The 14,618-nt window shown below is 47.9% G+C and overlaps 1 protein-coding gene across 1 annotated transcript in view; it reads left to right on the top strand.

Annotated features, from left to right (window-relative positions):
• Nucleotides 1–9,748, top strand: part of FAM102A (family with sequence similarity 102, member A) — a 31,523-nt gene extending 21,775 nt beyond the window's left edge. The window contains exons 4-11 of the mRNA XM_010020224.1: nucleotides 1,867–1,983; nucleotides 2,426–2,472; nucleotides 5,108–5,268; nucleotides 6,374–6,478; nucleotides 6,750–6,939; nucleotides 7,127–7,248; nucleotides 8,325–8,394; nucleotides 9,250–9,748. Coding sequence (XP_010018526.1) covers nucleotides 1,867–1,983; nucleotides 2,426–2,472; nucleotides 5,108–5,268; nucleotides 6,374–6,478; nucleotides 6,750–6,939; nucleotides 7,127–7,248; nucleotides 8,325–8,394; nucleotides 9,250–9,295 — 858 coding nt within the window. The 3' untranslated portion in view covers nucleotides 9,296–9,748. The remainder of the gene's footprint in view (nucleotides 1–1,866; nucleotides 1,984–2,425; nucleotides 2,473–5,107; nucleotides 5,269–6,373; nucleotides 6,479–6,749; nucleotides 6,940–7,126; nucleotides 7,249–8,324; nucleotides 8,395–9,249) is intronic.
• The last annotated feature ends 4,870 nt before the right edge of the window (nucleotides 9,749–14,618 follow it).

The following is a 14,618-nucleotide window of genomic DNA, read 5'->3' as shown; positions in this document are numbered from 1 at the left end:
GCGGAAACGCTTTCCCCAAGCTGGGAGAAACACCATCAGCTGGCTGGAAAAGTGAGGAAACTATTCTGGAAGGTTACAGCTGAAAACATCCTTTTGTTAAGGGATCCTTCCTCTATATACTGGGAGTCTGCTTCCTGGGAAGAGCTTCTGACCTCAGCACACTGTATGGGTGGCCGGAGGCTTCTCCTACACTCTGTCCTCTGATGGTGATCTTCTCTGAGAAGTTAGTGCTCTGGTGGAGAGAGACCTGGGTGACTCCTGTGCCCTGTTGTTCACATGGCTGTGCCATGTCTCCTCTGCCCTCCAGTTTTGTCACAGTGATGGATTGCAGCTCCCTCTGTGGCTTTCTCCTGTCTTGTTTATCTCAGAGAGATAAAAATTCACTGTTTGTTTTGGGGTTTTCTTTTTCCTTATCAGGCAATATTCAGCAAGCAGCATAGCCCTGGGCTAGAGGAGACAGGGGGACGTCTGCAGCAAGGGCTGGAGAAACACTTGCATTGAGGCAATTCTTACGGAGGGAGAAAAGTCAGGAGTTTGGGTATTTTTCCCCTGTGGTTCCTGCTGTATCCCACACTCTTGTGTTCCTTTGCCATCAGCTTTTGTTCCCTTTTGACAATGGGATGGAGGAAGCAGCTATGCTAGTCTTGTGACTGTCTCCCCTTGGATCATACTTCTTGTGCAGACTGTGGTTTAGACTTCTGATTTGGAGCAGTGGGAGCCAGGGTTCATACAGCAGTGACTGTGCTTTGTGCTGTGACTCCCTGTTGCCTTCCACAGTTGACAGCACCACATTTCCTTAGGATGGTGCTACTGTTTGGGGGGCTCCCTGTTGTATCATCCAGCTGTCAACGCCAGGCCAGGAGAAATGTACTGCAATGCACAGAGTAACAACTAGGTGCAGGCTGCTTCTCCACCTCCCCTCTGTGTTCTCATGGAAGCTGACCTGTATGTTGAAGTGATGCAGAGTTTCCATGCTTGGATGGCTTGGCCACGTATGGGGTACAGCATCTCTTCCTGACCAGATGAGATGAAACACAACTGACTTCTGTTGCTAAAACTCTGCTTAAACAAAGGTGTAACTTTTTCTTTAAAGCACTGTATTAATACACCAGGAATTAGAGCAGAAACACAAACGTTTGTCTTTAGAGACATCAGGACATTTGCCTGTCGTATTCAACATTCCCTATTTATCTTCCCTATTTACTTCCCCTTTGTTAGAGAAGGTTTAGAGAGCTCACAACTAAATCTCTCCAAATACCTCTCTTCCCTTCTGCCTGTCAAACATACCACTTGCCAGTTAAACCCTAGTGGTGTAGAGGAACCTTTGCTCCAGGACAAGTGGGGCACACACGCTGCTGCATGGCTCTGGATGTGCAGCTTGCTGTCCTCCAAGTCTCAGGTTTGTTTATCAGGACGGTGTCACTTTCCTCTGTAACAATATCCTTTCATCTCCTGGTTCACATGCTCCACTGCATTCTGGGATGGCCCGATACAAAGAGTGCCTTATTATGTTTGTGTATGTGTGATTCTGTTTTTTCCACATGGTTGACCTAGTGCCTTCCATGTCCTTGGTTATGCAATGGCTGCGGGCTGGTTAACACTGTCCTGGCCAGCACCACTGCTCTATGTCCTTTCTCCACATGGAGCTGGCTTCCTGAAGGCCTCTAATACATTCTGGGATTAGGAAGGTGACCCTGCCCATTCAAGAGTTGGGGGTGTTCACAGCCACAACTCTGTGTACTGGCTCCCGCTTCTGCCCTTGCTCACAGATGCTCTCTCTTCCTTTGGTCTGTGCGACACCACATATCCCTTTATTGAATATTTTTTGTTCTCTCCCCTTCCCCTCCATTGTTTTCTTGGCTACAGCTGGGCTTTGCTGATCTAAATCTGGCAGAATTTGCAGGCTCTGGATCCACTGTCCGTTGTTGCTTGCTGGAAGGATATGATACTAAGAACACCCGACAGGACAACTCCATCCTAAAGGTAAACAGCTAGTGCTGCCACAGTGGAAATCCTACTACTGAATTCAGAGAGATTACAGGCAGAGTGCAGTGCCAGGCCTGAGAGGAGGTTCTGCATTACGTACAGTGACAGGATTTAGCTTTTTATGCTGCTAGTCTGACTTGGGAAGCTTCCCATATCAGAGTTACCCTTTGATATCTTGGCATCCATTTGGCCAAGCAATGACCCTTGATGGCACTCTTTTGTCGTCAAAGAAACCATAAGCAGGAGGGGGGAATGAACCACTGATGCCAGTTATTTGGGACAGGGAGGGAAATACCTTCCTAAATCCCTGAAGCTGATTTCCTTTGGAAAGGAACTAGGTCTTGCTAATCTTTACACCTAGCCCTTGACCTCCTGGCTGTTGTGAAGTGAGGAGCTCACTGCAGCATGGCTAATGATGTGCCTTGTTTCCTCTCTCCAGGTCACAATCGGAATGTCCCTGCTCTCAGGGGACCCCTGCTTCAAAACGTGAGTTTCTGGGTGCTCATCCCATTCTGGGCAGACCAGGACATCTGGTTCCTTCACAATTCCTTGCTGGAGACCAAAATTGATAGGGAGGGGGGTAAAGATGCCCTTGATTGGGAAGTACAGGGGAAAGCTTGAAACTGGTGGTCTGGGTTGCTAAATAGCACAGCCAGCCTGTGCTGTTAATCTTCTCTCTGCTGTGGTTCTCCCAGCTCAGTTATTGGTTGTGCACAGTATTTTCTCTGTTAGTGTCAGTCAGGTTTTAGAAACCAGTGACTGTTGATGACAAACTTCATGTTTTGCCTAAAGGATAGAATTTCTCATAGCTCTGGGGTTGGTTTCACTGACCTCCTGGAAGGGAAAGGTCAATGAAGAAAACAAGCTTGGAAAAGGACACGCTTCAGCACATGTCACGCAGGATAAGGAGCTCAAAGTGAAAGAGCAACAAAAATACTGCAAGGCTGGAACGTTTTAATTCTCCTTTTTTTTTTTTTCCCTATAGGAACCCAGGTTCATAGTTTGTATTAGTTAGCAGAGAAATTGCAGTTGTGTACTTTTAATTCATCATGGTAGGAAAGAATAAGTACAGTTAAGCTATGAAGCAGTTTTATTGCTTAAGAATTGTTGGAGGATCTGCTGGCACATATACCAGCAACATTTGACTTGATACTGCACTATAGCATTGCAAGACTCACAGCCCAAGCTGTGTAAGGTGTCTAACTGTACACAGCAGGACTGCCACATGCTGATAGACTGTGTTGGCTCCCAACAGTATGAGAGAAGAAAGCTTTACCTTGAGGCCATCTCTTGTAGCTGTGGTATTCTGGGCTCAAAGGTCTAATTTTAGGAGCTAGCTTGAAGTGTATAAATCAGCTTGTATTCTTGTTGTAAAAGGCTGCATGATTTGGGGTAGGTTGATTTTTGTGAATGGCTTTTCATAGCGCTGCAGCATTCAAACCCTAAGTGCAGTGTCATCTGATTCTGCAAAATTTCTGCTTCAGAAGGAAGTGTAATAAAGAAGTTCTGGATCTCTTAAACCATAACTTTAAAACAGTAACAGATGTTTTAAATCTAGGGTACTAGGGTGGCTGGCAATAATATGTCTGACACAAATACTGTTGCTCCTTCGCTGTGGAAGCAAGTCCCACTGTTAGAGTGCCTGAAAATGATACAGAATTGGATCTAAATATCCATTTAATATAAAGTAGGCTCAGTATGAAAGTTAAACCTCCTAATTTTCTTAAAGGATTTTTACAGTCATTTCCATTTTTTCCTTACATGTTGATGATGTGCAACTGTCTGAAAATCGAAGCGTTGCGTGTAGAATAGCCCTTGATCAGTAAAGCTTTTGATAAATGGCGCTCATTAGAGGATTAGGCAGGAATTAAACTGTGCTGGGAAGCCACTTCCAAGCACTGGCTTTCTGCAGTGCTCACATGAACCTTCTCCTCCTGGGTGTCGTGGAGGGGGCAGAGTAGCCTGAGCTGACAGACCCAGGGGCTGCTCTGACATCTGCTGCAGGAACAGTTGCTTCATTAACACTGTAAAAGCCTCATTAACCTGCAAAGCAAGTCTCTGAGTACCTCGGTGCATGTAAACCACCAAGAACATGATTAGAGAGGGTTTTTTTCCTGGTCAAGGCATGCTGTGGGTTTCCTGAAACCTTTATAGCTATTTGGCTGCTCATAGGAAATACTCTCAGTGCTTCGTTATACTGCAAAGATTCTCTCATGTAGCATCTTCTCCGAGCTCCAAGTGAGCTCTTTATTGTACTGCAAAGATTCTCTCATGTAGCATCTTCTCAGAGCTCCAAGTGAGGCAAATAGAAGTTTTTATTTCTCATTCCTCACTTAAAAAGCATAATATGATCCATTAGTTCCAGTTCAGACTTCAGGCTACAGGGAGGTTAGGGCTCCAACAGGCATATTCACTTTGCCACACTACACATGATGTGGCTGCCACCCAAAAACACTTCTGGAAGGAAGGGAGGGGGCTCCAGGCACTCACAGTCAGCATTTACAAAGGGATGTTGGGAACACACAGAATAACCAGGAAAAATAATTCTGACAGCTGGAAAAACACTTTAGTTTCACTGAAAAGGAGTTTAATCGTCGGTTAAAAAACGGAAAGGTTATTTGATCATTGTCAAAGTACTCTCACAGGGGGATGGGGTTGCTGGGATAAAAGGTTGCTTTCTGACCCAAGTCAAAAGGGTATAATGAAGGGGTGCTGGAAATTGAGAGCTGAGCAACAGCAAACTGGTTCCTGTTTGGGAAGCCAGCTGGCCACTGGGCACGTGTTGGGGGAAAAGGGCAGCTCTTGATGGGCTTCTGGAGGATAGTGCAGGCTCTGAGCCCGTTGTCCTTATAGATGATTAAATGGCCTCTTCTTGCCTTAGTTTAAGTCAGAAACTTGCTTTTTCTTGTAATGCAGTCCACATGCAGGATGAGGTAGGGAAGACCCAAGTCTTGCATGTAGGAGCATGAAATCCAGTGTCATGCTAGTCACAGAGGGCTACCAGCTTCCCCCAGCACGAAGGGGAACACTCTTGACAGAGCAGAGTAGGGATTGCTGGTGGGATGGGGTGATTCCCAGTCCTTGCCTGGCAGTTTGTAAGCTTCTCCACTTGTGATTCCAGGCCTCCCTCCACCGCCAAATCCATCACCATACCGGGACAGGACTCTACCCTGCAGCTGACCTGTAAGGGCGAGGGAACCACGAGCAGCAGCAGCAGCAGCAGTTCAGCCACGATCGGCTCCCTGCGTCAGACCAAGCCAAGAGCTGCCATTCTCAGCTCGGGTATGAATGCCTGTCCTGGAGCCACGCAATGCTTGGCTGTGTCTGGGCACTGTTTTGCTTTCCCCACAGTTACAAGCACAGAAACTCTTTAATTTTTCATGTTTTCCCCGCACCCATTTTCACCCCTCTGCTCATGAAGAAGAACAAAACCATCTATGAAGTGTAACTGAGGAGAGGAAGGATGAGTCTTTGCCACGTGCATATTTGTTAGTGGAGATAAAGCAATTTGTTCATTTTGCTGGGGACTTAATAATTAATGCGTTGCACTCATCCCTGCTTTCCAATGTGTTCAAAGACACTTAACACTGTTCTCCACTCAGCTATTCTGTTGCTCAGACTTATCTTCTAGAAAAGTTCCTCTGAAGGTTTTAGAGGTTGGTTTGAGGTCTAATGGCCTTGTTCCAGCTGCTGATGCAGAGTTCTTCAGCTTCTCTGTGAGCCTGTTTTCAAGGGCACTGCATTTTCACGTAGCTTTTTTCCCTTCCCAGCACATTTGGAATGTGCAGGCAGATACACTGCACCAAAATAGCACTCCAGTTTCATTACCTCAGTGACTTAGCACACTGTGCAAGTACTCTTCTTAAAAAAACTGCTTAACATGTTATATTTGTGCACTTCTTGATATGCTTCCTGCATGAGAGACAAGCAGAGGTGATGGCAAAGGAGCAGAGGTTATGCTGAGGTTTCTCTATCAAATTCAGATGTGATTTAAATGGCACAGGCTCTCTCAAAAGTAATAGAAGGGGAAATGTAGTGACAGGAGAAGCACGCAAGTGGAGGTTGTAATACTTTACTACCAGCAGTCATTTGATGTTTTCTTGGGTTTTGCTTAATGCTTTTAACTATGGATAGCTTCAGACACTACCTGTCCTCCTAGATCCTTTAAGCCCCCAGAGGTGCTTGTACATTGAGACACTGGATGCTGGAATTAGTGATGAACTTGACAGAGAAACACTGTTGTCTTCCCTGCTCCCTAGCTCTTTCTAAGCTCTGTGCTAGCAGGGCTCTGCCAACGGTCTTGCCCTTTCCTTGGTCTAGCATCCCTGCAGTCCAATGTGCTGGCTTGGTTATGGTGTAAGCAGAGTGCCCTGTTGTTCCTTGGCAGGTGTCCCAGAAGAACCGGATCAGAACCTGTCCAGCCCAGAGGAAGTCTTCCACTCAGGGCACTCACGGAACTCCAGCTACGCCAGCCAGCAGTCCAAGATCTCTGGTAACTATTGATCTGCTCTGCTCTGCTCTGCCAGCACTGGCTCCATCCACTTTCTTCCCTGCAATGAGCTCTTGTGGGAGTGATTTGCAGCCAACTCTCTCACCCTGCTCTAATACCCAGTCTCCTGTGTAGTCCCTGCAGAGGAGCTCATAGATGTATGTCTAAACCTCTGTATATGGGAGCAGAAACACTGGTCTTAAGCTGCCCTGCCTGTTAACTGTGCTGTCAGGACAGGGGCATGATCTGGTTTGTAATCCCCATGTGTTGGCAGGTTACAGCACGGAGCACTCCCGCTCTTCGAGTATGTCTGACTTGACCCATCGCCGGAACACCTCCACCAGCAGCAGTGCGTCCGGGGGGCTGAGCATGACAGTGGAGTGTCCTGAGGGAGAGCGGGACCACAAGCTAGAGAAGCCACCTCGCCCCCCTAGGCCAGCCATTCTGCTGGATAGACCCTCCCGGTGAGTAACTGTGGAGCAAAGCCCCTTCCCTGGGCAGGTGAGACGGAATCTACTCGTTTGTCTTAGTGCAGCGGTAGGTTGGATAGTAGCCACTGAGGAGGAGGCTACTGCAAGAGATGCAGGACAGTAAATGAAAGTCTGTGTCTTGAAAATCTGAGTAAGTTTTCCCTTTGTTTCCGCTCCCAAGGAGGAAAAAGGACTCAGTGGAGAGTCACCCAACACGAGTGGATGACACCAGGATCGATGCTGATGATATAGTGGAGAAAATAATGCAGAGTCAGGACTTCACAGATGTCAGCAATACTGAAGGTGAGAGGAGGTCTCAAAGGGGATGTTCTTGGCTCTTCCTTTAGCAAGGCTGACAAGCTTTTACAGTCAGATCTGATCTGCTATGGACTCCCTTCCCTTTTGGGTAGCAATTTGCTTTCAGTGCTTGCTGGTTGTTTCTATGGTAAACAAACAAACTATATGGAGAGCTGCACATCCATTAGCAAATAGCGCTTGCTGCTGTTCTACACACTACAGCAGAGGCTGAGCACTAGCTAGGATGAGAGGGGAAAAATACTGCTTCTTTAGTGCAGTGGAAATCAGTTACATCAGCTCCCTGGCTGCTCTAGTGGCCTTCATCCAGGGTCAGCCCAAGGGTATTTGTTAAAGTAGGAGAGCACAAGTGGAGGGGAAACAGCACATGTCTGCAAAAGGATGGGAAGAAAGATGTGTCACAGTGTGCTGGTGATCAGGTCTGAGAGCCTAAAAGGGGTTTTCTCTACTGCAGCCACATCTGTTAATAAGAAATATCACTGCATTTGTTTGAATTTTCCAATTTAGTCTTTTTCATCTCATTGAGGTTTTTTGATAAGTTTTGAACTTCAGCCCAGCTTGTTATTCATGCTTCTGTAGTAACCATTAATCACCTTAAATCATTGCACATGGCAACAGTCTAATCAAATGGGGATTTACACCTCATTCAGCATGGGTTAAAACTAGTCTGACTGTAGCCACCTCTCACCAGCAGAACAGTCTGAGTTTCTCCTCCAGTGAGCCCACAAAAGCAGGATGAGGCCTCACATCTCATCTGTTCAGATGTGTTTAAGCTGACCAAGAACTTGGATCAATGGAATTGCCTTCAAAGAAGCAGCTGGAGGAGTCTCACTGGATTTATGTCTCTGCATTTACTCTTCCAAAGCTTAACACTCTGGTTGATTTGTACATGAGGCTCCCTTTCAGAGCACGAAGAGGAGTTCCCAGAGGCTCTGTTACTGTGGGAACACTACGCATTCACAAACACACTTGTTCCCATGTTGTGTAATGTCTCTGGGAGGGGAGCACCTGGCAGCCGTTGGTACTTCTGGATTTTGATGTCTTACTTGGTTTTCTATCCACAGACAGTAACCTGAGGTTGTTTGTGAGCAGAGATGGAACAACTACATTGAGTGGTATTCAGCTGGGAAACAGGTAGGCTTCCTGAAAGTGTGGCAGACAGAGGGGCTCCAGAGGGATCGGTTGGCTCTTTGTACCCAGGAAGCTTTCACCTTTTGCTACAGGAGAGCTCTCTAAACATCATGTGCTACGTGGTGGCTTTATTCCCACCTTAACACCCCTGGGATCCCTTTGGTGACAGGTTACAGCTGCACTGGGTTATGAATGCAGTTCTCAGCTGGAGCTACGAGGGATAATGTGAGCCTAGTTGTTAGATCCAAGAACAGAAGTAAGGAGTGAAAGGACAAAATGGTAGAGGTTGGTTCCTGTTTGCTGCTGTGCCCGCAGGGAGCTTTGCCTCCTGCTGGCCTGCAGCAAGACTGCAGCAGCCTGCTTTATTGTCCCTTTTCCTGCCTCCATCGTCGTTGAGGGCTTGTTCTCTCATGAAAGACTTCTGAACAAATACAGCTTTTCCTCGCTCGTAGTGCAGTGTCTTGGCTACTTGAGTTTGAATCTTTACAGCACCTTTTGAGGTTAAAAAACCACCCAGACAATAATGGTAACACAAAGATCTGTCAAGTTGGTGACAAATATGGGAGCACAGCAAAGCCAGGAACACTGGCTCTTTGTGCAGGATACTCCCCCTTTTCCTCTGTCCTTTAGGATTCATGTGTTACACCCAGCTCTTTCAATTGCTCTGGTGTCAGCTTGCCACGTAGCTGTCTGCTTTGTGTTATGAGCTTTGACTCCTGGCCAGACTGACTCGTTGGTTTCAGTCTTTCGTGTGGGGTTAGAGGGTGATGTTTGTGAGGGGAGAGCTCTGAATAAGAACTTGAAGTGAGTAGGGAAAATAACGTGGCTTTCTCCTCTTCTTCCCCACTGCCTCCCCAGGGTCTCATCTGGAGTTTACGAGCCAGTGGTGATTGAAACCCACTAAATGTGAAGAACAGGGTAGAGCTGCTGGAAACAGGCCCCCTACCCAGTCCGCTGCCACATGGATGCCAACCTTTACCTCTCTTCATGCAGCATTCCAGAAGGGATTTCTCCACGCCCCTCCCCATACATTTGCACTGCAGAACTACTCCGAGACCACTCCAGATCATGCACTTTTCCCTGAGTGTTGGCATTACCCTTCTCCACTTCCCAGTTCTTCCAGTGCCTGCCTTCCCCGTGTTCCTGTTCAGACGCAAGGTGTCTGTTGGGCTTATCCTTAGTCCTAGAGGATGTTGCTCATCATCCCTCACTCCACCCATTCACTTGCAGCAGGGGACTTCTCAGCTTCTGTCTCCCCAAAGCATTGGGTTTATACCACTGTGAACTCTTCAAACCACTGGGGGAGAGGGGGAAACCGTTCTAACCAAACCGAGAGCTGCTTGTGGGTGACACGGTGAAATGGCCACTTGCAGGATGCTTTATTCCATGGACTCTGCAAGGGAACATCACCTTCCAAGGCAACGGTTTTTACTGAACAAGGTATGCTGTGGTGTACACTTCACCTTCCTGCCCTCAAATCCACAAACGTCCTCTTTTCTCATAGGAAATACTTCCCAAAAGTGCATTTCAGAAAACTACCACAATCCAGATGGGAGTTGATAACGGTTAAATGCTGATGCTGTTATACCACTAACTGCATTACACCCTTCTACTGCTGGGCATGGAAGGGCAGTGTTCATCTGTTAGCATTAGCAGGAGCACTTTAGAGGTTCCAGATTTTACCTGGAAGAGGCTTCTACTTGCTGTTCCAGGAGTGTGATCCCTGTTTGCTGGCCTGATCCAGCAAATAGTCACTGTTGGAGCTTGGAATACAAAGCCTCTTTTTTTTTTTTTGTTTTGTTTTCTTCTTTTTTTTTTTTATTTTAGGCTCAGGAAGGGAAGTGCCCTTCTTGAACTGTGAAAAGGATCTGGTTGTCTGATAGCCCTCCGCTGGGCCAGAGCAGGGTGCAGTTGACTGCAGTGATCCTTCTGTTTTGGTGGTGATTAACAATTGCCTCTCTTGGCCTGTGCCAGTGAGGGAATTGGTGTTGGTAAGGCCTTTCTTGCCCTGTCAGTGGGGATCTGTGCCTGTGCTGGTTCTTTGTGGGGCTGGGGGGAAGCCACTGTCTCTGCCTTCAAAGGCAGAATTAGGTGTCTTCTGCTGCGTTAGCCACAGCAGCCGTTCCTGCCTGGTCTGTGGCGAGTGATCTCTGACAAGGCTTCAAACTGTTCTCTGGTTCATCTTTCAATCATTCCTCTTTGGGTTTGATTCCTGCAGTTGGTTGACACTTGAGCTGCCTCTTTTCCTTGCGGTGTGTGGCAGAGATGTCAGTGGGTCCCTTGCAGCTCCCACTTAGATTCTCCTGGCAGCTGAACTGCAGACGAGGATGTAGGCAGAGTCCAGCCAGGGGCTGTGCTTGCAGCCCTTCCTCTACAGAGACTCTCAGCTCGGAAGCTATTTCTGTGTAGTGCCCTTTCCTCTTTTGCCAGTGTACTGTAGTGCACTGGGAGCAGTGGCACCCTCCAGGGTATGGCTGGGAATGTGCCCTGCTCTGACACACGCATGTGTGCACACACACAGCACACACTTGTCCCATTCAGCGAGGAGAAACTCGTAACTGATCACGTTGTTCTTTTAATTCTTGGTTACTGGAAAGCCTTTTTTTAATGGGAAAACAAAAAGGAATAAGTATGGTCTCCGTGGCCACAATGCATGCAGATGAGCTACTGGAAAAGGGAATTTGGCAGAATGGGAAACAAGGAATGAAAGGACCTTGATTTATGTTTTCTCTTCTGCCCTGCTAGCTAAGGATGGCTGCATGGGGAGGGTGCTAGGCAGCATGGCAAAGCTATACAGCTCCTTGCTCTGTTTTGACAGTTTCTCTCTTTGAGTTGAGAGGTTTCTCTCTGTATTTGAACAGACCACATAGAGGATATGGATCTTTTTCACCCTTCAAAGGGAGTTAAATTTGGATTAGGGTAAGAAGGGGGTACAGGCAACACCTTGGTTTGGCTTAAAGTAGGGAAGAAGTACTGGATCTTTTGAGTCTGTCTAGAACAAAAGCTCTTTCACGCTTGCTGGAGGTTCTTAGTGGTGATCTCTTCATTCAGTCTGGGTAGGTTTGGCACTCACTCGCAGGCTGCTGAGCATCCTGCCCTGCTCCTGGGATGCTGTGTCTGCAGGAAGGGGAGAACCACTTGCTTTTCTCTCTCCCTGGGGCTTTGCCAGAAAGCCAGCCCCAGCCTGACCCTCTGCTCTGGTCAGGGTGAGGGCAGCAGCAGGCTCAGACAGCAATGGGTGTTCCACCCTGCCTGCAGAGCTGCTCCATAGCACAGAGCCCCTGCTGCTCCCCAGGGGCAGCAAAGCCCCTTGAGGGGAATCGGGTCCAACCAGGACTTGAAAGGAGCAAACATAAGCCAGGAAAGAGGCCAAAATCCAGCTCACTTGTGCTGCTCTGCTTCTGTTCCCATGAAAAACAATGGCAGTGGGCTGTCGGAGCACTTGGAACCCAGGGCTTTCTTCTGGGCTCCCTTGGCAGGATTCGGCTGCTCCGAGGCACTGGCAGCTCGGCGTGTCACGAAATCACCGGTGGGACAGACACACAGAGGGAGGAATCTCTTCCCAGCAAAGCAAGAGGAGAAGCAGTTCAGCTTTTCAGATAGCTGGTCTCATCTTCCCAGGCTCGCAGAGGCGTAACCTGCTCCATCCCATAGCTATGGCCAACCTGGGCACGTCTCTGGCTTCTTCTCCAGTGGCTTGGCACATCACCGCTTGTGGTTTTTGATAACTGTGTCTCATGGGGTATCTCTTCCTTGTCTCCACATTATTGACTCCACAGATCCTGGTGTTCATGTAGCTTTTTAGCTCTCCTACCCCTCATTTCGAATAAGAGAGCAGCTCTAGCCAGTCAGCCTGGTGCAGCTCAGCCAGGGCTGCGCGCCCAGAGCAGACCCGCAGGGAGGAAGGAGCAGTCTGATCCTATTCCTAGATCCCACACGGAGCTCCCACTGCTGTGCCCATTGGTGTGCACGGAGGCAGTGGTGGTGGCAGCGGGGTCCCTTGTCCTGCAGACTCGCTGCCTCCTCGGGAAGCTGCATCTCATGAGCACTTTTCTCCTTGTGGCATCGCTGCCCTCTGTTCCTCGGTGGACTTTTGAGCATCGAAGCAGTGAATCAGTTTCAGACCCAACCCTCTGGTTAGTTTCCTTTGGGGTTTTCTTTTTTGTTGTGAAGTTTATTGAGGGTTTTTTGTTTTTTTCTTTTTATAAACCCAGCAGGCTGGTGTTTGGATTTTTTGGGGGGGGTTTTTTGACTTGCATTATTGTTTCATTGATATTGTATTCCGGGGGGGGCGGCTGAAGGGGGAGGATGTTCTTCCCCACATTGTTCCCCTTCTCAGGGGATTCAGAGGTGGCTTAAACAAGTATAAAAGGACCTTATTGGCAAGACTCTGCATCCCCGTGGTCTGTGATGCTGGTGAGCAGGGCTGCTCCTGCCTGGCTGATCCAGAGAGCAGAGCTGGCCTCTGCTTTGGTCTGGGGGCCAGGTGAGATGTGTGGGCTCTGCTCAACCAGTTTCCGGACCTTTAGTTGGTGGAAACCCATTGCAAAGAGTTGGGAAATTCAAATGTAACTTCTTTTTACTAACTTTCTTTCCTTTTTAAACCAATATCAACTGAGTGAATGTCCAAAAGAACAGGCTTAGCTGTGACTTGGTGAAGGAGACGGCTTTCAATTGGAAATTGTGATGGGGGGAAAAGAATGGGGGAGAAGGATGTTGTTCCTCCATCATCTTTTGTATGGCCAGCACTTTAAATGGGGGCCCTTGTGCTGTCCTGCCGCTCGGCGCGACGGGCAGCAGCAGGCGTGTGATCTCTCCCCCTCCTCATCCTCCTTAAAAATAAGCCCTTTTTAATGATTGCATCACTTTTTAGAGGGTCCCAAGACCTGCAGAACACCCGTTTCAGTCTCATCTTCCATAGGAGGGGGGGTGACTTCTTATTTATTATTGTCGCTGTTTCTTTTTAACCCGGTGGCACCTGCAGCTGGACTCTGCACGTGCAACATGTTGTGAACCTCTGGGAAAACCTCACTCCAGGTACGCTTAGAGCACGTAGGTTAAAACACCCCTCCTGGAGAGGGGGACACCCCCCCATCCTTTGCTCCCCTCCTCTCGCTGCCTTACCCCCGGGAGCTGCAGATCCACCCTCCAACCCCTCCTTACCCCATCACCTCTTGCTCCGGTGACAGCCCTGTTGGACAAGGCTGGTCCCCAGGGGGCAAGGACCAACAAACGCTGCCTGGTCGCAGGTGTTTGTCCTTGAAAAGCCACTTCCTCGCTGGGGTGTGAGCCCCAGATTCCCCCTCGCTTCCCTCCCGAGCCTGATTCCCTCTCCATGTTGCATCGCCCCTAACCCATCAGGAAGGGAGCGGACGTGGAAAACTGGGAAGTAACAAGGAATTCGGATGCGGCTGAGCCTCGGAACTTGTCTCAAACATAAGGAATAATGGTAGAGCCCGTATTTTTGTGGGGGGCGGGGGGGAAAGGGGAGATGTTGGTTTATTTTCTTGGAAGCGAATCGAGCTCGGTGATGTTCAGCGGAGGCGCGCACTTGATTTCTATCAGATTCTATAGAGAGATGGCTGATATTTTTGGAAAGGGAATGAATGGGTCTATGCAAACTTCCAAAATGGCTTGAAAATAAAGATAGTTTAACATTTTTTTTACTTTGAAATCTAAAGAGAAAAATAAATCTAACTTTGTTTCTTAAAGTGCGTTTAGAAAGAGAAGCTACTTCCACTGCTCTATTTTGATGATGATGATGATGATTCTTGGAGAGTTTGGGCTGGAGGGAATGACTATTTTTCACCATTTTTATCTTGCTCCTCTAGTTTTGGGGTTTGTTTCTTTATTTTATTTTTTTTCTAACGGAATGCTGTGCCGTCTTTGATTCAACAGATCGTGTTTGTATTTTCTGTATCTGGTTCCTAACGTAGAGAAATAACAAATATATGAGGAAAATCAATATAATGTCAAACGTTGTTATGGTTTGGGGGGGGGGAAATAAAGGTTTTTTTTTTTGGTACTTCACACTGATTCCTCTCACTTTATTCCTTGTTTTGAGTGTACTTAAGGGTAAGGAAGCAGGAGGGTGCGATAGTGCCGGCGGGGGTAGGGTTTGGCTTTGCTTTCCAGCATCGCCTTGGTGGCTGGGATACAGGACACGGGTGTATCTGGTGCTGGGGCCCGGTTTGAGCCCTTCGGGTCCGTAGATGACACCAGCACAA

This window comes from Nestor notabilis, unplaced genomic scaffold (genome assembly GCF_000696875.1).
Source record: "Nestor notabilis isolate BGI_N333 unplaced genomic scaffold, ASM69687v1 scaffold30868, whole genome shotgun sequence".
Classification (NCBI taxonomy): Eukaryota; Metazoa; Chordata; class Aves; order Psittaciformes; family Psittacidae; genus Nestor; species Nestor notabilis.
The sequence above is the reverse complement of the archived record's forward strand: the minus strand, read 5'-3'. Positions and strand labels throughout refer to the sequence as shown.